Source organism: Mustela nivalis (genome assembly GCF_964662115.1).
Source record: "Mustela nivalis genome assembly, chromosome: 16".
In the NCBI taxonomy this organism is placed as follows: domain Eukaryota; kingdom Metazoa; phylum Chordata; class Mammalia; order Carnivora; family Mustelidae; genus Mustela; species Mustela nivalis.
The window spans coordinates 43,935,210-43,961,694 of NC_139035.1; the positions used below are offsets into that span (position 1 = coordinate 43,935,210).

General features: G+C 40.0%; 1 protein-coding gene across 8 annotated transcripts in view; it reads left to right on the forward strand.

Moving 5' to 3' along the window:
- Window positions 1–938: 938 nt before the first annotated feature.
- The window catches only part of MDM4 (MDM4 regulator of p53), a 45,922-nt gene continuing 20,375 nt past the window's right edge, over window positions 939–26,485 (forward strand). For 7 of the 8 annotated variants that reach the window (XR_014303724.1, XR_014303725.1, XR_014303726.1 and 4 more), the window contains exons 1-5: window positions 945–1,124; window positions 18,671–18,783; window positions 20,302–20,376; window positions 24,299–24,432; window positions 25,485–25,540. Coding sequence is in view for 3 of the 8 variants with exons in the window: in XM_082702105.1 (XP_082558231.1) it covers window positions 18,706–18,783; window positions 20,302–20,376; window positions 24,299–24,432; window positions 25,485–25,540 (343 nt within the window). In the remaining 5 variants the exon portion in view is untranslated. Of the gene's footprint in view, window positions 1,125–18,670; window positions 18,784–20,301; window positions 20,377–24,298; window positions 24,433–25,484; window positions 25,541–26,485 lie in introns of all 8 variants that reach the window. The other variant, XM_082702104.1, reaches the window with a different exon arrangement.

Here is a 26,485-nt window from a genome sequence, read left to right on the forward strand (position 1 = left end):
TGAATTCTTCAGCTCATTTACAGAAATCTGGATCTCCCAGTTATGCGGAAGTTTAGGCCAGAAATAGAGCAAGGTGCAACGTGCCAAATAAGGGAGGTCATTGCTCCATTTTCTCTAACATGGGTCCGTACCCAGTCTGGAGAGCCACATTTTAAAAAGTACAAACAGTTACTTGTTCAGAACATGGTGACAAGGGTGGCTTGAAGCCATGTCGATTAAGAAATAGCTGAAGGCTGTGAAGGGATTTTTAGCTTGCAGAAAAACAAGTGATAGGGTTAGGGATGGAACATGAGAACTGTCTTCAAATGACTGATGAGTAGTCATTTTATGAAGAATGACTCCTTATTCTGTTCGCCCAAGTATATAACCGAAACCAAGAGAAATTGCAAAGTAACATACTTATTCAGCTCAGAAAATCCCCTAACATTTAGAATCATCCCGAAATAAATGAAGTTATTTGGGTGGGATAATTCCATTTGGCACCGGCAGAGGTGGAAGTCGGCCAACCTGAGATCATACATCAGGTTGTATGATCCAAAGAAGCCCCACCTCCCGGTTTTTTGCACTTCTTTCAGCGTTTACCACGTGTCTTGAGTTAGTCGTGTATCTTCTAGTCCTATCTCCCCCAATTAGCGACAAACTAACATGCTGTTTGCCCTCTTCAGCCACCACTTCTGGGGAGTTAAGAGTGAATATTCCAGTCAACTGTGAGAAAAATGGTGGTGATTGGATGAGCAAAAGGCTGTCTCTGATTACGCTATTAGGTTTCTCCCTTCCTTGATTTTTGAATTTCCTAGGACACGTCTGTAAATACCATCAGACTCTGCGAGCTCCAGAAACGTTTCCTCACATCTCAGTCGTCCAAGTCCTGCGACTCTCTGGACTGGGCTCTACTCTATGGCAGGCAGAGCTCAGCCTTTCTAACTCTCTAGCCCTCCTGGGGAACCTCTATGGTTTCCGGAGGCCCCACCGGAAACCCTTGTACGAGACGGGTTCGGGAGGCCGGAAATTGCGCTCTCTCTACTCGCCGTTTCAAAATGCTGCTGAGGCCTTAGGGCCTGTGACTGGCGCCCCCTCCCCCCACGCGGGCTCGGCGGGGGAGCGACTCATGGAGCGGGCTTAAGGTGTGGCTCTCGGGTTTCGGCGGCCGGGTCCCCAGCGGCTGGGGGCCGGAGGTGGAGAGCGGGGAGCGGGCGGTGGCGCGGCCAGTTCGGCGGACCTCGGAGCTGGGGCGGCGGGCGGGTGGAGCTTGAAGCACGGGTGGCGGCGTTGGGACGGTCGTGCCGGGCGGAAGAAGGGCTGGTGGGGGAAGGGCTCTGCGCTGAGGCCCCGCGGAAGGTAAAAATGGAGGTGCAGTGACATGCTTGCTGCCGTTCGGCCACCAGGTTACAAACCTCGACTCGAAGTGGTCGGTGGACGATGTTTAACTGGACGCAACATTGGAAACCTACGGAGGCCCTTTGGAGGAAATAGTGGCCAGAGGGGGCTGGGGGGAAGAGGGACATTGATGTGTCTCAAGATTGGAAGCTAGTCACTCTCAGGGCTGCGCACCATCTGTGTCCAAGGCGCTCGAGTGCCAGTTTGAAGAGGGCTCGTTTTGGGACCACACCCAGACCCGCCCAAGCAGAACATCCGGCGTTGGGGCTGGGGAAAATACGTACTTACAAACGGCCGACCATCCAGTTGGATCCCCCCCCCGCCCGGATTTCGATAAACCACTCTTAAAAGTGACACCTGCAGAACATGCTGTTGCTTTTCCCTGTCATCGGGGAAGCGCTGTATTGGTTTAGGCAGCTCCTCCACCCCGAACAGGTCACCTGTCAAAGGTACTTAGTACCTTGGGTGTTAAGTATTCCTACATCTCAGTTTAGGTTTTGTCTCCTCCCTCCTCATACCTTCCTGACACCCAAAAGATAATTCAGTTTAAAAGTATTTATTTCAGAATATTTTGTTTCACACACTACTGGTCAGGATCACAAATTTTTGTAGTTTATTAAAAAAAAAAAGTGTGTCTGAAGTTAAAAAAGAATACAGAAGTGTGTAAAGTTTAACTGTTCATTAATCCTAACCGGTTCTCTCCTCAGGCTAGCTACTGTTAACTGCTTGATAACGTCCTTCCTGACTTTTTGCTACAGTACTCACATTTTTAAACAACAGGGGGGTCATTTTATATGCATTGTTATGCACCTTAAGTTTTTAAGATAACACCTGGGACAGCTTTCCATCAAATGTAGAGGTCCGCACTTTTCTTTTAAACACGTGCATAGTGTTGTTTTAGAGGATTGTGCAACAGTTTCGTTAGCCAGTTCCCCACGGATGGAGTTTTAGGTTGTTCCTGGCACATTGTTTTGCAAACTGTGCTGGAGTATACTCTTGGTACACACTGTACCTGCGTAGGTGTGTCATAAATTTGGTAAGAACTAAACATCTGAATAGTACAGTAGTTTTTTTTTTTTTAAGTTTTTATTACTCTCACATATGTAGTTGAAAGAAATCAGACAGTAGTGTTTATTAGAGGTCTTTAGGGCTTTAAAGAGTTAGGAATGATTAATTCTGCTAAATTCTGACAAGTTTTTAATTGAATTTTTAAAAATCACAGTTGTCTTCAGAGGTAGAGATTTGCAGATGAGGTGCAGTCTGTTGGACTAAGTGTAGTGTAAAAACCACTCTTCCAGCATCACCGAGAGATGAGTGAACTGCTCTCTGATTTCAGCCTAGTAGAGGACACAAATAAAAAATATAATGTGGTAAGTGGTAATAGAGGGGCCCTCGTGTTATCAGCTTCCCTTGGAGTGTCAGAAAGCCTCGGCCAAGGAAGTGACTTGACCTAGGTAGAAGAAGAAGAATTTTCAATAGAAAATATATCACAGAAGAGGAAAAAGGACAGGTGCCTGATGATATCTGAAATCCAAAGGCAGTGGATTTCAAACTTTTATAAACCATGGTTTGGTTTTTTAAACCAAAACTTAAAAATAAGTTTTATATTATGACCCGGTAAATATAGGAGGAGGAATGGTTAAGAACTCTGGCTCTGCAGCCAGAGTGGTTGGACTCTAAGACCATTTTTGGCAAGTTATCTTCCTCTCTGCCTCAGTTTCCCTTTTGAAAATGAGGACAATAGTATATCTACCTAATAGGATCTCTGTAAGGATTGAATGAGTTGTTGCCAAAATTAAAAAAAAAGTGACTGCTTTAAAGAGTGCCTGATACAAAGGTGCTTAAAACCATTTTGTGTTGGCTGTTTTCAGTAACAGAAACAGGCTCCACAAGAACAAAACGTACCTTTGTTATTTACTTTTATTTTCTATTCTCTTCTATTTCATTAATGGAGGGGAGCAGTTAAAGACTCACTGGGTACAACTTGTAGTTTGAAAAACTCAGTACTAAAAACACCTAGGAGGTAAGTGTTAAAAGGACTTGACCCATTGAAGAAACTGAGTTCATCATTCGTCGTGGTGGGGATTGAATGGTGGAAGTGGAAACTTGGAGAAGAGTACCACGCAGGATTGGAGACAGTAAGTTGGAGACCAGCTCATGCACACATACCCAGTGAGGGGAGGAGAGTCTGTAAATGGACGTGCATCCCGAGTTAGTTCTACAGGCCCACGTGTCATAGTCCTTCCCTCTTCAAATGCACTGAAAAAGAGGGTAGTTTGGCCTGCCCTGGGATATCCTTACTTCTGCTGTACTGTGGAATGAAGGGGTGGAATTGGCTTTTCTTTACTTTTTTTTTTTTTAAAGATTTTATTTATTTGAGAGAGAGTGTGCAAGAGGGAAGGGAAGAGGAAGAGGGAGAAGCAGACTGCACTGAGCAGGAAGCCAGAAGTGGGGCTTGATCCCAGAACCCAGGGATCCTGACCTGAGTTGAAGGCAGGTGCTTAAATGACTGAGCCATCCAGGTGCCCCATGGCTTCTCTGTTAATAAACCGATCTCTCTTGAGGAAGAGTCCTTTGGGTTATTTTATTTACTATTTTTTTAAGTTGAAATACAGTTAACACATGATGTCACGTTCGTTTTAGGTGTACCTGTACTGATTTGACAGCTCTATCCATTATGCTGTGCTTAGGCAAGTGCAGCTCCTGTCACCACACAGCGCTAGTACAATACCACTGACTAGATTTCCTGTATTGTACCTTTTATCTTTGTGACTTACTCATTCCATAACCTGTATTCCCACTTCCCATTTTTGCCTGTCCCTCCACCTCCTCTCTGGCAACCATCAGTTTGTTCCAGGGAGAGGGTTTTTTTCTGAAAGCAAGAAAACTGCACAAAGAACTTTCTTCCCTCATTCATTTAAAAGTAGGCAAATTCTTTTCACTTTTTTTTTTTCTTAGAAGATTTTATTTATTTATTTGACAGACAGAGATCACAAGTAGGCAGAGAAGCAGGCAGAGAGAGAGAGGGGTGAGCAGGCTCCCTGCTGAGCAGAGAGCCTGATGCCAGGCACAATCCCAGGACTCTAGGATCATGACCTGAGCCGAAAGCAGAGGCTTTAACCCACTGAGCCTCCCAGGTGCCCCTCTTTCCAGCTTTTTAAAAAGATTTTTAAATTTATTTGAGAGAGAGCAGAGCAAGAGAGCACGAGTAATGGGGAGGAGGGGCCGAGGGAGCAGCAGACTCCAGGGAGCCAGATGGCTTGATCCCAAGACCCTGCAGGTCATGACCTGAGCCGCAGGCCTACGCTTAACTGACTGAGCCACCCACATGTCCTCCTTTTCAGCTATTTATTTATCTTTGTATTTATTTATTTATTTGATAGAGACACAGCAAGGCCAGGAACACAAGCAGGGGGAGTGGGAGAGGGAGAAGCAGGCCCCTGCTCTATGTGGGACTTGATTTTAGGACCCTGCGATCATGACCCAAGCCAAAGGCAGACTCTCAAGGACTCTGCCACCCAGGCGCCCCTCTTTTCAGTTTTTTATACTTATTTCTAAGGTTTATTATTAGCTGGAAAGAAACATTTCCAGAGAGCCAAAGCAGCATCAGTTAATAATGTAGATTCTTTTTTGTAACAGTATTTTCTGAGTACTCATTTTTCAAGAATTAATAGATAATGGAATTTTTGTGATTTTTTTTTTTTAAGATTTTATTTATTTATTTGGCAGAGAGAGAAATCCCAAGTAGGCAGAGAGGCAGAAGGGGAAACAGGTTCCCTGATGAGCAGAGAGCCCTATGCGGGGCTCGATCCCAGGACCCCGAGATCACGAGCTGAGCTGAAGGCAGAGGCTTAACCCACTGAGCCACTCAGGCGCCCCTATTTTTCTCAATTTCTTAGTGAAATATTTTAAAGCATATCACACAGTGTCATTTTACCTTTAAATATGTTAGAATGTATTTCTTATCAGGTCAGGATTTTTAAAAAAATGGTCATAGTGCCTTTTTACTACAATTAACAGTTTCTTAATATCTACTACCTAGTACATAATTCAACATTTTATGATTGTTTAGGGAAAGGTGGCATTTACAGGTAGTTTCTTTGAGTCAGGACTTGAATGAACAAGGTCTGCATGCTGTATTAAGTTTACATTTTTTTAAGCCTAAATAATGGTCTCCCCACTTAACCATATCCCCTACCCTCCCTGCCCCACCATCTGAGATCTTGTAGCATTTCCTACATTCTGGGTTTGGCTAATTGTTTGCTTTTGATATTATTTATTCCTTTATCCTCCGTTTTTCCTATAAGTAGGTAGTTAGTAGATGTAGAAGCTTGATTAGTTGTTTTTTTTTGTTGTTGTTGAGAATACTTCACAAGAGGTAGGTAGGAGGTTCTGGGTGCTTCCTCTTGCCTTCCATCAAGAAGTACATGATGCAAATGACCATCTTTTAGAGAGGTTTGTCAGTGGTCAAGTATTCTTGGCCTTCTCCCTGTGTTTTAAAGTTCCCCCTCCCCAAGCTTTTTCCTTAAATGGTTTATCAGCTGTTAGTGATTGTTGAGGTAATATTTAACCTGAGACTAGGTCTAGGATAATCAGTCTTTGTAGAACTCAACAGTGCTACAAATGAAGGAACAATGTGTGCAAAGGCCCTTGAAGCAGGAAGTAAATGCTGTGAGAAACTACAAGGTCAGTGTGGGGAGGAGGTGCGGGGAGAACTTGAGGTGCAAGAGGAAGGTTTGGCAAGACTGGGGCTAGATTCTGTGTTTATCTTTAGAGCAGTAGCAAGCTTTCAGCAGGGCCTGGCACTGTAGTATTGGGTTTGTTTGTTTTTTTATTTTGTTTTTTTTTACTCCTAGCTGTAGTGTGGAATTTGGTTTGGAGGGAGTTAGATCAGTGAAGTGTTTATTTCAGTGATACACAGAGGGAATAACACTTTTGGTCTGGGGAAATAGTCATGGAGATGAAAAGAAGGGGTGGTTTTGAAAGATGTAGAAGTTAAAACTGAGGGGCGCCTGGGTGGCTCAGTGGGTTAACTGTCTGCCTTTGGCTCGGGTCATGATCTCAGGGTCGTGGGATTGAACCCCGCATTGGACTGTCTGCTCAGCAGGGAGCCTGCCTCTCTGCCTACTTGTGATCTCTGTCAAATAAATAAATAAAATCTTTAAGAAAAAAAAAGTTAAAATTGACCAGGTTCGATGATGTGATAATGGGAAGAGAGAGATAAGAGGAATCTTTCAGGTTTTATTAATTTGTTATTTTGGGGACACCTGTATGGCTCAGTTGGTTAAGTGTCTGCCTTTGGCTCGGGTCATGATCCCAGGATCCCTTGATCAAGTCCCACATTAGGCTCCCTGCTTGGTGGGAAGCCTGCTTCTCCCTCTGCCTGCTGCTTCCCAGGCTTGCGTGCGGGCTCTCTCTCCCTGACAAATAAATAAATAAAACCTATTTATCTGTCTAGAGAGCGCACATGCATGGGGTTGAGGGGGTGAGGTGGAGGTAGAGGGAGAAGGAATCCCAAGCAGGCTCCCTGCCCAGTGTGGAGCCTGACACAGAGCTCAATCTTCCAACCCTGTGATACGACCTGAGCTGAAATTAAGAGATGCTTAACTGACTGAGCCAGCCAGGTGCCCCCTACTTTCTGGTCTGAGCAACTGAATGTAACTGCTCACGGGTAGCACAGTGGGAAAGAATAGCTTTAGACTCAAGCAAGTTATCTGACTTCTTTTAGGCTCCGTTTCCTATTTTAAGGAGCAAATAACAATACTTAAACCTTCTGTATGTAATCTTTTGATTACAACTCCAAAGGGACAAGATCTTGCTTTGGATTCAGAGCTTGTCAGCTGACTTCATTTCTCACATATGCCGTGAACAGTGCCTTTGCTCATGTCTTCCCCTCCCATTCTTTCCACTCTTCTCTCATTTTAAAATCCTTCCATATTGTCTCCATTCCCTCTCATTCCCCCGCTTGCAGCCGGACTAATTTGTCCTCTTAACTTCCATTGCTTCTAAAGCAGTGGGTTTTTTGTTCTGTTTTGTTTTTTAATGGCACAATTTTCTACCAGGTGTTAAAGCAAAGTAGGAAAACCTTATTGATGTTTAAATTCTTCAGACCTGCCCAGGAGTCAATTTCTGTTCCTACTGAGAGGCTTAATTAGCATGACTGCCGGCTCCCAGAATCATCCCTATAGGAATGGTAATAGGAAAATGCTGTGAGAAACAGACTGGTGATGTGGGCTGTTTTGAACAGTGTGTGTGTTTGTGTATGGGGAGGCGGCTTTGGTCTGGGACAGGAGAATAAAACCATGGGGGAAGGACTGTTGGAATACTGCTCTAGTTTCTTCCTTGCCTCAATACGTTGGAATTTCCTTTTTCTACGCTTGCGACCCAGAGCTAACCTTAGTCCAGCTCTCAGTGAATCAGGGCATTACAGAAGCATATACTTGTGAGCAGCTGATGAAAAATAGGCGAAGACTGGCCTTAGACAGCACTTCTCTTTTACCTTCTGAGTCCTTAGGTCTCCTCAAATCCTATCAGAGTGCTGCTTCTCCTTGGGGAACAAAGGATAAGTCTTTGATCTGGGTAGTGAGTGAATGGGGTGAAGAGTGAGTATGGTTTTCTGGTGCTTGGGTCTTTCTACTTTTGTACTTTGTATTTCTTGTTTATTATTTTTTTTAACTTAATTTTTTAAATTTTTGAGTAATTTTCACACCTATGGGGCCTGAATTTAACCCCGAGGTCAAGAGTTGCATTCTCTTCTGGCTGAGCCCTACTACCCTACTACTTATTTTCTACCTTACTACAGTTTGCTGCAGCTTATAAGGGCTGGAATCTGGTCTTGCCCCATATTCTTTGCCTTTCAGAGTGTCTCCTGCCCTCTAGGGAAGAATAACAAAGACAGTTGAGAACAGATATTTCAGGAGAAGAATAATGTATAAGTTTCATTGGAACAGAAATAATAGAACAGATGGACATAGAGTTTAAAGTTAGAATGGTAATTATCTTTTTTTTTTTTTAAGGATTTGTATTTATTTATTTGACAGATCACAAGCAGGCAGAGAGCCAGACAGAGAGGCAGGCACAGAGAGAAGGAGGGGAAGTAGGCTCCTTGCTGAGCAGAGAGCCTGATGTGGGACTCGATCCCAGGAGCCTGGGATCATGACCTGAGCTGAAGGCAGAGGCTTTAACCCACTGAGTCACCTAGGTGCCCCTAGAATGATAATTATCTTAGAAGGAATTGGGAACATCTTAAGAACTTTAAATAAGAATAAGCAGGGGCTGAGAGAACCAGTCCAAAATACTAGGGTTGAAAAATGTAATTGTTGAAATAACAGAATGGATATAATTGAAGAATGAATTAGAACTCTAGATTGAGAAAATCTCCCAGAACTAAAAAAAAAAAGGATTAAAAGAAAATCTAAAAGAAAAACTGAAAGGTAAGGATAATAGATGTAGAGGTACTCAAGTCTACATAATAGGAATCTTTCTGTTAAAATTCATTTTTTAATGATTTTGTTTTTAAGTAATCTACATTCTGTGTGGGGCTTGAACTCACAACCCTGAGATGAGAAATTGCATGCTGTACCAACGAGCCAGCCAGGCGCCCCTAAATAATAGGAATCATTTTATTTTTTGAAGGTTTTATTTATTGATTTGACAGAGAGGGACACAGCAAGAGGGGGAACACAAGCAGGGGGAGTGGGAGAGGGAGGAGCAGGCCTCCCGCCGAGCAAGGAGCCTGAAGTGGGGCTAGATCCTAGGACCCTTTCAGGCAGGCACCTAGAGAATGAGCCACCCAGGCGCCCCAGGAATCTTAAATAAAAATGAAAAGGTGGGGGTGCCTGACTGGCTCAGTTGGTGGAACATGTGACTCTTCATCTCCTGATCATGAGCTCAAGCCCCATTATTGGGTGTGGAGCTCGTATTTAGGGGGGAAAAAAAAGGATATGCTTGAAATAATGGGGAAAAGAGTTCTCTTTTAGAATTAAAAAAAGGGGGTGCCTGGGTGGCTTGGTTGGTTAAATATCTGAGTCTTGATTTCAGCTCAGGTCGTGATCTCAGGCTTGTGAGATTGAGCGCTGTGCTGGATGGGGAGTCTGAGATTTTCTTTTCCCTCTGCCCATCCCCCACACGCTCTTGTGCTTTCCTTAAAATAAATCTTAAAAAAAAAAAAAAAAAAAAGAATGTCCTCAAAGGGAAAGTTTTCTTAGAATGCTGAAGATGAGTGATCAGGAAAAATTTGCTTCCAGGAGTTATAGTTAAATTTAAGAATAACAAAGCAAAAGAAGCCTCAGAGAGAAAGAACAGATTACTACAAGGAACAAAACTTAAACTGACATCAGACTTGAACAGCATCACTAAATGCAGGATAACAAGAGTGTTTGCAGAGTTTTGAAGAGAAACTTAGAATTCTATACCCAACCACAATCATTAAAGTAAAAATATTCTCAGGTATATGAAGTCTTGGAAACCTTGCCATATAAATATCCATATTGAGGCCAGTTCTGGATGAAATACTAAGTGATTCAAATCAAGGAAGTGTTAGATCTGTGAAATAAAGGTGATTATAATTACTTGATATTCATGTAAAGGCTAAGCCCCCCAACCCCCCCCAAAAGTCTGTCAGAATTTAAAGTCCAGATGATACCAATAAAGTTCTTATCTTTGGGGCACAGTGTGGCTCAGTGGATTAAGCTTCTTTCTTCAGCTTAGGTCATGATCTCAGGGTCCTGGGATTGGAGCCCCACAGCTCTCTGCTCGGTGAGGAGCCTGCTTCTGTGTCCTCCCCCTGCCCCCGTCTGCCTGCCTGCCTACTTGGGATCGCTCTCTGTCAAATAAATAAAATCTTTAAAAAAAGTAAAGTTCTTTTTAGCAGGCAGACAGAATTTTTTTTTTTTTTTTTTTAGATTTTATTTATTTATCTGACAGAGATCACCAGTAGGCAGAGAGGCAGACAGAGAGAGGAAGGGAAGCAGACTCCCCACCTGGCAGAGAGCCCAATGCAGGGCTCTATCCCAGGACCCTGGGATCATGACCTGAGCTGAAGGCAGAGGCTTTAACCCACTGAGCCACCCAGGTGCCCCAGAATTTTTTTAATTAAAATTTTTTTCAGTGATCCACGATTCATTGTTTATGTACCACACTCAGTGCTCCATGCACTGGGCTCAGTCAGCTCCCCACCCCCCAGAATCATTATTTTTTTTTAAATTTTATTTATTTATTGGACAGACTGTGAGAGAGGGAACACAGCAGGAGGAGTGGGAGAGGGAGAAGCAGGCTCCCCACTGAGCTGTGTAACCCCCCCCCCCCGCCCCCCGCCATTGGCATGGGTGGGTGGGGGAACTGCTCAATCCCAAGATGATAGGATCATGACCTGAGCCACCCAGGCGCCCTGGAGGTAGAATTTTTAAGAAAGTCAGTAACATTAAGTATAGGAAGAGTAGAACAAACTGAAATGCTAAGTCAGGATGGTAGAAACATCCATACATACTAATTAGAGTGAATGGACTGAATTGTCTAGTTAAAAACTGGCAGACTGGATTGAAAGATCCAAAGTTCAGATACATGTTTTTGTGTTTTTTTGTCCCCCCCCCCCCCCAACAAGAGACACACCAGAAGTTTAAGGGCATGTAAAAATAGAAAGATGGGGAAAATACATACCTGGAATTATTAAAGCTGGCATGACCTCACTAATACTAGATAAAATGCGCTTTAGGACAGAATGTCTTAATTGGGATGGAAAGAATGACTATGTAATGACAATCACTATATAATGACCATATAATGATAGTAATATGTCATTTCAGCACGAAGATACAGCAGTTTAAAGCACGTTTGCTTCTGATTAAAAGTCCTTAAAATAGATGATATGGAATTGGTGGAACTACGCTGGGATAAATGGACAAGTCCACCTTTGTAGTGGGAGATTTCATTATATCTCTCTTAATTATTTATAGGTGAGACTAACAAATTAGTAGATATATAAGATTATAAAAAGGTAGCAAGCTTAACATATCAAGAGTTTTGCAAGCATACGTTATAGAATTGATCGCCAACCAGACCAGGTAAAAGCCTTAATTTCAAAGAACAGGTTTTACAGAGAGGATGATACCTCCCCACAGTGCTATTAAATTAAGAGTTAATCACAAAAACATAAATTTAGAAAATATAGTATGCATAAGCATAGCTATCAAGCTCAGGGATTTAAAAATTATGGAAATTGAAAAACACTGCTGAATGATAATGAAAACTTTATATAGCAAAATCTGTGGGCTAACTTAAAAAATATTGTTGGGGTGGGAGGGGGAAGGAATTTGTAGCCTTAAATATTCAAATTATAAGTGAAGGAGTAAGCTAAATGTCCAGCTTAAGAAACTGGGAAATGATCAAATTCCTTAAGAGTAGAAGAGGTAATAAGAAAAAATGTAATATCATGTATGGAAAGGAAGATGCGTCTGTACACAGATTAAAAGAGAATATATCAACTATATGCCCGTACTTTTGAAAACTTAGACAAATGGAAGAAGAAATAAAAAGCTTGAATAATCTAATATTTATTTAATTAAAATAGCGATTAAAAACCTTCCCAGAAAGAAAACACCGAGTTTTATGTTTCTTTCTTTCTTTTTTTTTTTTTTAAGGTTTTATTTATTCACTTGACAGAGACAGTGAGAGAAGGAACACAAGCAGGGGGAGTGGGAGAGGGAGAAGCCAGCCTCCCCCTTGGCAGAGTGCTCCATGCAGCATGCAGGGCTTGATCCTGGGGCCATGGGCTCATGAATTGAGCCAAAGGCAAACACCCAGCGACTGAGCCACCCAGGCACCCTGAGTTTTATGTTTCAAAGGTTAATTCTACCAACCTTTCAAGGACCGGAACATCTTTATTTTGTAGAATTTTTTCCCCTGGCAATAGAAAAATAGACACTATTCAACAATTGAGTCTATTAAGCCTGCTAGCCCTGACATCCAAACTAGACAAAAACTTAACGGTGGAAAGTTGTAGATCCATTTCATTCCCTAATACAGACTTGACAGCCTAAACAAAGTAGCAAATCAAAACCAGCAGTGTACAAAAAAGGATAATGCTCCCAAACCAAGTTTGGTTTATCTCAGGTGTGTAAGGATTTAATTTTAGAAAATCCAGAAATGAAATTCAGAAACACACATCAATAGGTTAATAGAAAAAAATCATGATCAATTCAATAGATTCAGAAAGAATATTTTATAAAAACCACTTTCCATGATGATTTTAGCTAATGAGGATGAAGAGAAACCCTTCTAAACTGATAGAGTAACTGTAAAAGAACAAACAGTTAAAAAAAATGTAGGGAAACATTAGAGGCACTTTCTTTAAAATCAGAAACAAAGATGCCCAGGATTGTGTGTATTTGACATTGTGCTGATAGTCCTAAGCAGTAAAGAAGTTAGGAGCATAAGAATTGGAAAGAAGGTGCTAAGATTTTGTTATCTGCCGGTGGCATAATTATTTACATAGGAAAAATGCACAGACAGATTATTAGAAATAGTTACGTACATTTAGGTGATTGGATAGAAGATTATTGAAAGTACTTGGTATTTCTGTATGTATGTAAAAACTAAAAATTATAATGAAAGAGAAGCCATCACAATAGTATTAGAATATCAACTTTAGAAATTATTTTAACAGACGTGTTAAATCTCCAAAGGGAAAATTTTACTTAAATAAGTCCTTAATAAATAGAGAAATATATGATGTTGATGATGAAAAAACAGTTTGATCTGTATATAAAGTATAATTTCATTCAAAATCCCAACAGGAATTTTTATGGAACTTGGTAAAGATGATGCTAATATTTATATGGAAGAGATAAGGACCGGGAAGGCAAACTGGTGCAGCCACTGTGGGAGATAGTATGGAGGTTCCTCAAAAAGCATAAATAGAAGTACCCTATGATCCAGTAGTTGCGCTACTGAGTATTTACCCCCAAAATACGAAGCACTAGCTCAAAGGGATACATGCATCCCTATGTTCATTGCAGCATTATGTACAATAGCCAAATTATGGAAGCAGCCAAAGTATCTATTGATAAATGGGTAAAGAAGGTTGGTGTATATGCTCAGTATGTTGGAATATTGTCCAGCTATAAGAGAGAAGAGAAATCTTGTCATTTGCAACATGGATGGAGCTAGAGAGTGTAATGCAAAGCGAAATAAGAGGAAAACCAAATATGATTTCACTCATGAGGTATTTAAGAAATAATACAAAGAGCAAAGGGAAAAAAAGGAGACAAACTAAGAAAACCAACTCACAGAGAACAAACTGATGGTTACCAGAAGAGAGGGAAAGTGGGTGGGGGTTGGGTGAAATAGGTGATGGAGATTAAAAAGTACACTTACAGTGAGCACTGAGAAATGTATGGAATTGTTGAATCAGGGACGCCTGGGTGGCTCAATTGGTTGGGCAGCTGCCTTCTGCTCTGGTCATCATCCCGGCGTCCTGAGATTGAGTCCCGCATCGGGCTCCTTGCACGGTGGGGACCTGGCTTCTCCCTCTGCCTCTGCCTGCCACTCTGCCTGTGCTCACTCACTCTGACCAAAAAAAAAAAAAAAGAAAAGAAAATTGTTGAATCATTATATTGCACACCTGAAACTAATGTTAACTATATTGGAATTAAAATTGAAAACTTAAAAAGTTAAAAATTTTAAGAAGTTGGGGGGCCAAGAATAAGCCTGTCACTTGTAAAAAAGAACATGGAGGAAAAGACTTGCTTTACTGGATAGGAATACTTATTATAAGATAGGAATTAAGACAATGTTAAATTGAGTAAACAGATTGATCAGTCCTTGGAGTAGAATAGAGAACTCAAGCACCCATGTATGTAAGGAAAATTCGGTGTACAAAAGAGGTGGCTGACAGGAAAGAATGCGTGTTCAATAAACTGAGCTGGAAAAATGGCTATCTATAGGGAAGAAGAGTAAAATTGATCTCTAAAAAGAAAAAAGTCAATTCCAGATTAAGAATTTAAAGGTCTTAAAATGTCATCCTTTCACAGCGCACACACTTGCAAATTTTTAGTAGAAAGGATTGGTGAATATGAGACTTCGGGGAATAAAAGAGTGCTTACATCAGAGGGGCCATTGACTAAAAAAAGAGAAGATTGATAAATATAAATTTGATTTTATTAAGTTTTCATACAAGTACCTTCTAGGAAATGGAAAAGACGATATAAATTAAGGTATTTGCAGGACACCCAGTTGACATAGGGCTAATATTAAAAATTTATAAATAACTATTACAAACTAAGTATAACAAAATCAGGAAAATGTCCAGAAGACATGAGCTGATATTTCATAGAAGAGGAAGCAAGGCTGCTAAGCAGATGAAGAGATTTAGTATCATCATTAGTGAATAGAGAAAAAGCCCATACCTATTGGCAAAAGTTAAAAAAGTTTTATGACATCAAATAATGAAGAGGAGATGGATTCACAGGTTATCTTACAGATTCTTGTTGGGATTGTGGATTGGTGCACACACTTTGAAAACACTTTGGTATCAGTTCCTAAAGGTGAGTATTCATGTATGCTATGAGTGAGCAGTTTCTTTTGTAGATCTGCCCAAGAGACCCCTTTTTTGCACATCTACATGAATATTACTAGTAGCACTTTTCATAATAGTAAAAACGTAGAAACTATCCAAATGTTCATCAGACAGTGGATTATTATACAGCAGTCAAAATGAATGAAAAATAAGGTATGCTAAGACATCGATGTATCTTGAAAACATTATGCTAAGTGATATAAGCCAGACACCAAAGGACAAATATTGTGATTTTACTTATATGAGTTATCTAGTATAGGCATATTCATAGAGACAGAAAGTAGGATTGTGATCACAAGGTCCTGAGGGGAGGAGGTCATTGGAGAGTTCATTGTTTAATGGGTGCAGAGTTTCAGTTTGGGTGATTAAAAAGTTCTGGAAATGGATAGTTTTTATGGTGTACAGTATTGTGAACATACTTAATGTTACTAAATTGTACACTTAAAAATGGTAAATTTTATGTTATATTTAGTTTACAATAAAATTTTTTTAAAAAAGAACTAAGGACTCTTAATTACAGGAAACAAGATTGCTGGAGGGGTGGGGTGTGGGGTAACTAGGTGATGGACATTAAGGAGGGCACATGATGTAATGAACACTGGGTATTATATATTATATATATTTTAAAAGATTTTATTTATTTGACAGAGATCACAAGTAGGTAGAGAGGCAGGCAGAGAGAGGAGGAAGCAGACTCCCTGCTGAGCAGAGAGCCTGATGTGGGGCTCGTTCCCAGGATCCTGGGACCATGACCCGAGCTGAAGGCAGAGGCTTTAACCCACTGAGCCGCCCAGGTGCCCCAACAATACATTATATGTTAATAAAAAAAAAAAAAAAAGTAAAGTGACACAACAGTAGGAATTGTTAGTGAAACAAAAATCTCAAAAATTACTATACCTGCTTCTTTTAAGTTAAAAGCAGCTAACCTAAAAATACTTACTTGTAACATTCCATTTTGATGCACTAAAATGCATAAAAAGGAAGGAAAGAAAATCAAAACAGGATAAGGATGATTGTTGGGGAGAGGCAGGGGAATGGGCTAGGGAAGGATATTATAGTTAAATGTAGGTGGTTGTCAAGAGTACTGCTTTGAGGATGTTTATTGCATCAGGAAGAATCAAGGAAAAGTGGGTCATGTGCTGATAAACAATGAGAGTCTGTTGAAGAAAAGGATTATGATTAATTCTGTATATTGAGGTCTAAGGGGCAAAAATATATTACTAAGTGAGGTCTTTAGAACTCTTGAGTTTGAAATCGACTCCAGCAATTCACTGAATTGTATTATCTTGGGTAAATAACATCTCTATGCTTCTCTTGCCTTAGATGTAAAACAAAGAATAATGTTTATTATATTCTACTAATAATTATACTATAAGTAATTATTATACTATAAATAATAGTAATAATTCTTTTACCTACATCATAGGGTTATTAAATGTATTAAATGGGTTAATGTGTGCCTGATACAGAGTCTGCGCCTTTTGTTTTGATTATCTAGTGCTGTGTCATAAACCACGCAACAACTTAGTTAAAACAACAGCCATTTGATTTATTCTTACGATTTTGTGGGCTTAGTTGGATGGTTCTTGCCTGTCATGCAGCTCTGGTCAAGCAGTAGCTGCTTTTGGAATGTCCTGTTATACGTGGTGCTTTGGAGGGAGTGGCTAGAAGGCTGTGATGAGCTGGACAACTAGTCCTCCCCACACGGCCCTTTTATGTGGTCTCTAGGAAAGCAGTCAGATTTTACGGGTCTCCAAGAGCACAAAAAATGAAGCCGCCAGCGCTTGGCACATTACCACTTCCGCTGTATTCTGTTGATAAATGTCACAGAGCTACTTGGGAGATGCATTGAAGACCATTTTTGGAAACCGTTCACACTGTTATTTCTTTATTTTTAAGATTTTATTTTTGGTTAAGTGCAGACTGAACGCGGGGTTACAGTCCTGAGATCAAAAGTCGCATGCTCCACCCACTAAGCCAGCCAGGCACCCAGCATCCACACTGTTACTGATACTTGTGACCATCATGTTACTCTACAGTAACATGTATGTAATTGTCAGTTTCAGCATCAGGGACTGATTAATGAATAAATACAAATCTCTGCCCTCTTGCTGCTTCTGTTTTACATGATAAGGAATTAGAACGTATAGTAGGTTGGTAATAAGGACGATACAGAAAAATAAGGCAGAGAAGGATAAGGAATACTGGGGGTTGGGAGCTGCAGTTTTAAAAATGGGTAGTCATGGAAGGCCTCCTCGGTAAACTGACATTTGAGTAGACAAAAGGAGGAGGAGGTTAGGAGCTCGAGGGGCAAGGGTGGGAGCAAGAAAACCTTAGGAGGGTAGTGCAGTTGAGAGATAGGTGGTTTGGATTAGTGCAGTAATAGTGGAAGTGGTGAGAAATGGCTAGAGTTTGTATTTTGAAGATAACAGCTCTCCAGTTTATTCATGAACTGGGTGTGGAATGTGAAAGAAAACGGAATCAGGGATGGCTTCAAGGTCGTTGACCTGAGTAGCTGGAAGTTTGGAGTTGTTGATTGCTGAGGTGGGGAAGACTGCAGGACTGGCAGGTTTGGGGAGATCTGGACTGGCGTTTTAGGTATAAGGTTTGAAATGCTAATTAAAAGCTAGCTGCTTTAAAATTGTAAATTATGCTTGTATCCTATTTGACTTCCCATTTTGTGGCAAGGGAAGCCGATGGGGGAGGGAGGAATTTGAATTGTGTTAGATTCAGTAAGTATTCTCAGAAGACTGAGGAATCTTGTTAGTTTTATCCAGACCATTTGTCAGTTTTTCCAGGCCCCTTTCACCTTTTCCCTGATGTGGCTTGTTATCACAAATTTCACTGATCACTTATCACCTTTTTACTAGAAAAAGACCCCATGGTAAACTTTAACAAGTTTATTTAAAAATTTATTTTCCCTCTTAAAAAAAATTTTTTTTTTAAAGGAGAGATGGTAGAAGTTGAAAAATTTTCACTGAGCCTTACTCTATTTCATTTCGTGTTACAGCTTTCCTTGATGATAGATGTCCACTTTGGCTTAACCCATCTTGTAGGGATCGCTATACTCTTTAGGTTTGGCACACGTTATGTGCCCACCTTGGCTTAACCCATTTTATAGGCATTTAGTTGCTATACTCTTTGGGGTTGGCAGGTATTAAAAACTAACTGCCTTAACTGATACTGAGTAATTTGACTCTCACTTTCTTGCAGTTGCTTGGCCAAGACATGTTTCAACATGTTGCAGAGGTTTTTCTTGATGTGCCCTTGGAATCATAAATCTATTACTTAATCTTGGCAATTCCCCCAGCTCTATGATCTGTTGTCTTCCAGGGGGTGCTCTTGAGCACTGTTAAGAGGGGAGGAGTTACTGAAACCCTGATACCCATTGGGGAGGTAATGATTGTGAATTTGACTTTCGGCTAAAACAGTTTACTCATTATCATCACTGTGGAAGTTGGAGCATGCCTGAACCTGTTTCTGTTTCGGACTTCACCTGAGGGAAGCATGGATGGCTCTGACTCTTAATTAAGCTCTCCAGTTTTTTGGAGGATCTGAATTTAGAAAGGGATCAGAAGAGTATCGAGAACCATTTGTGTAGGGTCCTCTGATACATGTGTCTTTTTTTTTTTAACCTTCTGCTGGCTGCTGTTTTGTAAATCTTCAAAGTGAAAATTTTCTGCTTTAGAAGAGATTTCATAACTTTTTTTTTCCTTGTAGATTTATCAGCAGACGGCAATTTCTTCACTGCCAAAATGACCTCACTTTCCACCTCTGCCCAGTGTTCAACTTCTGACAGTGCTTGCAGGATCTCTCCAGAACAGACCAATCAGGTAAATCATTTTTAGGCATTCCTAGTTTTCTGTAAGCTTTTAAAAAATTGAGTTGGAGCACGTAGGTAACTTTACTGACTTTTACTGACTTAGGATTTTATGTAGAGCAGAAAGGATTATTTTTTAAATTCCGTATTAGGGAAACTAATAAATAGTTTCACTGCTCAAAATTTGAATTGATTATTGGTTAAATAAAGATGTGGAGGTTACACATTGCTTAAAATACAGTACATTTTGAAAATTTATGTTTTAGGATATGGGTGGCTAATGGAGAATTTGGGGCCAAGTTATATGTTTGTTTTCCATCTCTCTTGCTTCATTTTAACAAGCTTGTTTTCTTTAAAATTAATTTTAAATTGTAAATATAGCAAATGTATTCTTATAAAATTCAGTTTTATAATGTGTTTATTTATAAAGTATTTAGCTATAGAGACTCCTTGACTGTCTCTTCCCTTCTTTGCCCAAAATCCCTTCCCCCTAAGACAACACTTACTAATTAGGTGTGTCTTGTTTCAGTTCTTTTCCTCTAACATGTAAAAATACATAATTTTGTCACTTGTCTTCATAAACATTGCACAATATATATAGTATTGTGTACCTTAGTGGATGATGAAAGTAGAATTTGGATTTGTTGGGGGAAAATGTGGCTTGTATAATAGATGGTTTTGATATAATTGTCCATCTCTGGAAGAAAACAAATGAAGACCTCAAACTTTGTACAAAAACAAATTCCAGATAGATGAAGATTTAAATGTAAAGAGTGAAATAATGTTAGAGGAAAATTTAGGAAATGGTTGTGAAACTTCAGGATGAGAGGGGCCATAAGACAAAACCAAAGAAGCTGTAAGAGGAAGAGAGAGACAAATTTGACCATAAAAATTTTAAAGATAAAACTGTGTGGTTAAAGACGGACTCCACAGTCAGAGTCAAGAGATGTCAAAGTCACTATCCCTTGTGTGTTTACACCACATCTGGTTTATCTGCCCACCTGTTGGCGCTGTTTGGGTTGTTCCATCTTTTGGCTGTTGTGAATCATGTTCCTGGGAACACTGGTGTACAAATACTTGTTTGAGTTCTACTTTCAGTTCTTTGGGGTATATACCTAGGAGAGGAACTGCTGGGTCATATGATAATTTTGTGTTCAACTTTCTGAGAAACTGCCAAACTATTTTCCACAGCAGTTGAACCATTTATCTTCCCACCAGCTGTGCACAAGGGTTCCAGTTTCTCCACACGCTTGCCAATGTTTGTTTCCTTTTTTCTTTTGATTTTAGCCGTCTTAGCAGGTGTCAATGTGTTGTCTTTTGAAAATGTGATTTTTCAGAGAGGTAACAGGTAGTAGTCCGATTATCTGCTATTATTGTAGGTATTGGAAGATTGTATGTTATTAGATGGTAAGTATCTACCAGGGTTTGTTAAAAATATATATATATTTAAGGAGCTTTTCTTGTTCCCTAGGGTTTGAGAAACCAAGCTAGTTGGAATATAAATAACAGGTTTTTTCAATGTTTCTATCAGGTACGACCAAAACAGCCACTTTTGAAGATTTTGCAGGCAGCAGGTGCACAAGGAGAAATGTTCACTGTTAAAGAGGTAAGCCGTCAAAGAGAATTCTCAGTTTTTGTTTTTGTTTTTTTTTTAAAGATTTTATTTATTTATTTGACAGATCACAAGTAGGCAGAAGGGCAGACAGAGAGAGAGAGAGAGGAGGAAGCAGGCTCCCTGCTGAGCAGAGAACCCGATAAGAGGCTCAATCCCAGGACCCTGGGATCATGACCTGAGCCAGAGGCAGAGGCTTTAACCCACTGAGCCTCCCAGGCACCTCGAGAATTCTCAGTTATAAGAACAGCTGAGAAGTAAACGCTGATGAAAAGAAAAAAAGTAGTAGCTGATGAATATGTAGTTCTGACATCAGGCCCAAGAAAGGAAATTCTCTTCCTGAAGTACTGGAAAGGCAACTTTTGCTTGTTTTAAAGACTGCTGAGCTAAATTCAACTTCATATTTCCTTTAAATTTCCTTTTGAAGTATGTTGTCAGCCAAACATAAAATTAACTGTGAATTCATTGATCTCCGAGTTAAAATGCAAAGCGTGTACAAGATTAAAAAATGACACTGTCTATGATTTATAGGATGTACTGCCAGGCAGGAATTAAATGCAGTGGTTTTTCATTATAAATGTGTCAGATACTCTTCTGAGCACTGTGAGTTATTTTAAACACTTATGCATTTAAATAACTTATTTAGCATCTAAAGGTTTTTTGTTTTGTTTTGTTTTTTAACAAAACCAAATTGAATTCCTTAAGTGGAAAAGACTCAGTATTAAAATGTTAATCTCTCTGAACTGCTTGCATTTAGTAGGATAAAAATCTAACCTTTTCTAATGGGAAGAAACAAAATTATCAAGCTTTTTTTTTTTAAACTTTTCTGAAATACTTAAGGAACACTGAACTTCTGAGCCATTATATCTCTCAAGGAAACAAATTGGGAGCATTTTAGATTTTCTAGAATATTCATATTTACTTTATCATTTTAAATTAAGTACATCATTTTGGACTGTATCTTTAGAATTCTGAAACTATTATTGAAGTATGGATTTTTATTTTTTATCTTTTTTTATTAAAGATTTTATTTATTTACTTATTTGTCAGATAAAGAGAGAGAGAGAGATCACAAGCAGGGGGAGCAGCAGGCAGAGGGAGAAGCAGGCTCCCTGCAGAGCAAGGAGCCCCATGTGGGACTCAAACCCGGAACCCTGGGATCATGACCTCAGCCAAAGGCAGACACCCAACCGACTGAGCCACCCAGGTGTCCCAAAGTATGAATTAAAAAAAACAAATTATTTGAGAGAAAGAGTGCAGGGGCGTATGCATTGGGGAAGGGACAGAGAATTTTCAAGCAGCCTCTGTACTAAGTGTGGGACCTGGTGTGGGGCTCGATGATCTCATGACCCCCATAAGATTGTGACCTGAGCCAAAAACCACAAGTCCGTGCTTAACTGACTTAACTGACTGAGCCACCCAGGTCCCCTGATGTATGGAATTTTATATCAGTAAAGTTGTTAAAATGAATTATGCTATCTCCTTCAGTCCTGTGGTAGAGGTTTCCTGGGTTAAGAAGAAATTAAGTACGTATTGGTCAGAAAGAATATTTTACTGGGGAAGAAATTGCAAAGAGTCAGTTTATATGAAGCTCTCTATTATGAATTTTGACCTTACCTGGTGCATAAAGAAGAATTTCCTAATATTTTTAATTTTTTAAAGATTTTATTATTATTATTTTAAAAAACATTTTCTTTATTTGTCAGAGAGAGAGAGCACAAGCAGGCAGAATGGCATGTAGAGGTAGAGAGAAAAGCAGGCTCCCTGCTGGACAAGGAACCTGATACAGGATTCGATCCCAGGACCTTGGGATCATGACTGGATCATGACCTGAGCTGAAGGCAGCGACTCAACCGACTGAGCCACCCAGGCGCCCCTAATTTTTTATTTTTTATTTTTATTTTTTTAAAGATTTTATTTATTTATTTGCCAGACAGAAATCACAAGTAGGCAGAGAGGCAGAGGAAGGGAAGCAGGCTCCATGCTGAGCAGAGAGCCTGATGTGGGGCCTGATCCCAGGACCCTGGGATCATGACCCGAGTCAAAGGCAGAGGCTTTAACCCTGGTTAACCCCGCTACCCAGCACCCTGCTAATTTTTTATTTTTAAATATTGGTTCTCAGTATGTGCGTTGAGGCAGTATGGTATAATGAGAGTAGTAATTTTGTATACATTATTAATGTTTTATTTTAACGTTTTTTAGCTGAATGCATTTATTTTATTTTATTATTTTTTAAGATTTTATTTTTATTTTTTTTTTTTTTTAAAACTTTGGTGTTTTTTTTTTTTTTTTTTTTAAAGATTTTATTTATTTATTTGTCAGAGAGAGAGTGAGTGAGAGCGAGCATAGGCAGACAGAGTGGAAGGCAGAGGCAGAGGGAGAAGCAGGCTCCCTGCGGAGGGCAAGGAGCCCGATGTGGGACTCGATCCCAGGACGCCGGGATCATGACCTGAGCCGAAGGCAGCTGCTTAACCAACTGAGCCACCCAGGCGTCCCTAAGATTTTATTTTTAAGTGATCTCTACACCTAATGTGGAGCTTGAGCTCACAGCCCTGAGATGAGGGGTCACATGCTTTACTGACTGAGCCTGCCAGGTGTCCCTGAACACTTTTTCGCACCAGATGCTGGAATGGAAGCTTGCAGATCTGTTCAGTGGACTTGTGATAGTGTCCGATTTCACAGGTGCAACAGTAACCAGGACTGTAACGGTGAGGTTTCTTCACCCCTCCAGAATAGGGCACACTCTTGCAAGTGGCTTTTTGTAGTCAGTCACTTCTTCAGAGCTTTACCACCAGTTGATATTCGAGTGGTCTGCTTTGTGCAAGCCCTAGTGCAGAGGTCTTACCTTCTCCCCCTTCTTCAGCTGGAGCTCTGGGAGTTAGAGGTGGTGATGCTGTGGCAGTGGCTGCAGACAATTATGTACACATTTATAGGGTAGATGATCTATATTGTCTTAGAAGAGCTTATTTTGGATTTATTTCTTCCGGAAGTTGGACAGATAAAATATAAAACTTCCTCCTTTTTCTCTTCCAGTGGTTGTTCTTCCCCATCTTACTTCCCCCTAGGTATTTGATGATCTGGGGCGAAATGTTGCTTGGTATAGAAGGGAGCTTAGGAGCATTATTGTACCAATATAATGGGGACAGTGTTGGAAACATCTTCTGTGCAGGTATCTAATAATTCCTGAGAAGTTGGGGCCTAAAGATACAGATAGCCGCTTTGGTTTGCATGTGGTCTCTGACAGCAGAGGTCTTACTGTCATTAAGTGAACTTAATTATTAAGTTATTTTTTAAAAATCTGCATGGAGAAAACATTAGGAAAAAATAGATCACTTAAAACTTTTGAATCATGATCTTGTCTGAGTTCTTTCCATTTTTGTGAACTCTGTGAAAAAAGCCAGATAGACTAAATTTTTATTTGATAGACACTAGATTCTGTGTTTTATGCACTTATGGTGCCAATGGCTTGTTAACCATTGTACTTCATTTGCCAAAAAAGAATTAAAGGAATATGCATCAGAAGTGTCTTAGAGTTATGTGTCCCTGGACTTGGAATATATTTTTATGGACCAGGCACATATAAAGTTTATTCTAGTCATGGAATAGGCCTCTTTATTTGGACTCGTGAGAACATTTTTATGGGGATACTAGGTAAATTCAACACTCTTTCTCACTGTCAGACCACTGCGTTTCTATTTTAAAAGTAAGTCTCTTGATGTCCAGCAAGATAATAAGTGGCTGAACCTAGTAGTTGGGGACAACCGTCTTGTCATAGGACTCCTTCCACAAGCACTGACATTCATGCTCACTCATGGTTTCTCTTTTTCTAACAAACTAATGTACCTTCCCTTCTCATAATTAACTTGTGTTTGGAGCAGCTGGGCAGACCTCTTCCTGTGGTTTTATTGCCCTGCAGGTCATGCATTATCTCGGCCAGTACATAATGGTGAAGAAGCTTTATGATCAGCGGGAGCAGCATATGGTGTATTGTGGCGGAGATCTTTTAGGAGAACTGCTAGGACGTCAGAGCTTCTCCGTGAAAGATCCAAGGTAAGAAGATTGAAGATTTGTTTGTCTTTTTGGGTGCTTCTAACAACTCAGTCTCCATAGGATATTAGTGGTTTTTTATTCCTTTAGTCAATCAATATTTAAGGGTCTCCTGTGAGGCCCTGAGAATGTGTTCGTGAACAGCGATCTCAGATTCTATGGAGTTTAAGGAGCAGTGAGACAGTGGATGCTCTTCCCCGTCTTCTTTCAGATTATCACACCGCACTTAGTAAATTACACTGTGAGAGTTAGAGACAAAGAGGTACATGAAGCTGCGTTGGGGTGGGATTTAGGGTCTTATTGGTTGGGGTCTGTATGGTTCCTTGAGGAAGTGCTATTTGAGCCGAGAGCTGCAGGATGAGTGAGGAATGGGAGTGCTCTGGGAGAGGGTTGGAGAACTGGCAGATTGAACATCATGTGCAAAGGCCTGGGTAGGAGGAGCTTGGTGTGGCTAGGTTAGAATTTTGTGAAGCAGCTGTTACAGAGAGGAAGACTGAGCTGATGAGCGAAATGTAGCATGGCTGGGCGGTTTGAGGTCGAAGATGGGCTTCATAAGAATCGCAGTAGAACTTCTTTGACCTGTTGTGCAACTTTCTCCAGCCACATGGGGGTGTAAATGGTTGTTACAGAGTGAAAAGCAGATTAGTGATTAAGAAGCCATTGTTTTCTTTCTATAGCTTTGTGATGACTGTTTCTTCTGCGCTCATTTTGTCCTACTGTGGTTAGACTCCCTTCCACCCCTTCCCCAGTTAAAATTGTAAAACTTAATTCCTTGTGGGAAGGAATGGTCTCCAAGGGAAATCTTGTGTTACTGTTAGCTCATTAAATAAAATGTAAATTAATTAGTGTCTTAATGGGGGCAAAGTAACACAAGCATTTGGACATGAGTATCTTGACATTTAAATAATTACAAACAAATCTATTCTGGGGAAAACATTCTGCTTCTCCATGTGTTACAGAGAAAGTTGAAAGATCATGTACCAAATAGACATATAACATTTTAATGGAAAACCATGGGGTTATTAAGTTTTTGTTTTTGTTTTTGTCTCTGACAGCCCTCTCTATGATATGCTAAGAAAGAATCTTATCACTTTAGCCTCTGCTACTACAGGTATGTCACATCCTCTTTCTTCAACCTGTATCACAGCTTTGAGCTCAAGGGGGCAAATGATGGGAAAACAAGCAGGATTAAGATGGAAATGAAATGCTGTGTTGGCATGATTGGGAGGGACACCTGTCATATAGAATGTTATTAGGATGTTAACTTCATTGTGGAAAATTTCAGATATACTAGATAGATTAGTGTAATGCCCATCTCTTAGACTTAGTAATTGTTAACATTTTGCCACATTTGCTTCATATGGACTTTTTTTTTTCTTAATTTTAATTTATATTTTCCATCTGGATATACTTTTAAAATCTCGAACAGATAAGGACCATTTTCCTTTAAACAGAACTGCAGTGTCATTCTTACACCCAAGAAAATTATTAATAATATAAATAATAACTCCATAATATTATCCAATAGCCAGTGTGTGTATAGTTTACCCCCAGTTATCCCAGAAAGGCCTTTTACATTTGGCTTGTTGAAATCAAGATCCAGACCAAGTCCACACATTGCGTTTGGTTGATATGCCTGTAAGTATCTTTATAAAACAATCCTCCTTTTATTTTTATGTCATTTATTTGTTGAAGAAATGGATCATTTGTCCTATAGAATTTCCCACATTCTAGTGGTTGCAAGATTGTATTCTTATGATGTCCTTTAATGTGCTTGTCTGTTTCTTTTATTTCCATTAAACTAGTAACGCTTGAATAGTTTCAAGTTTAAATTTTTTGCTGAGAATTCGTAGGTGGTGCTTTGTACATCTTTTGCATCACACCTGAGCCATGTAAAGGTCGACTTGTCCCTCTTTCAGTGATGTTGATTCTGTAGGCGCACATGCTGTTATCTGTTATCAGGGTCCCCAGGAACCTTTCACCTAATGGTTTTAGCTTTCTGTTATATGAATGCCAGTTTGTCTGACACCCTTTGCTTGATTCCATATCTTTTAAA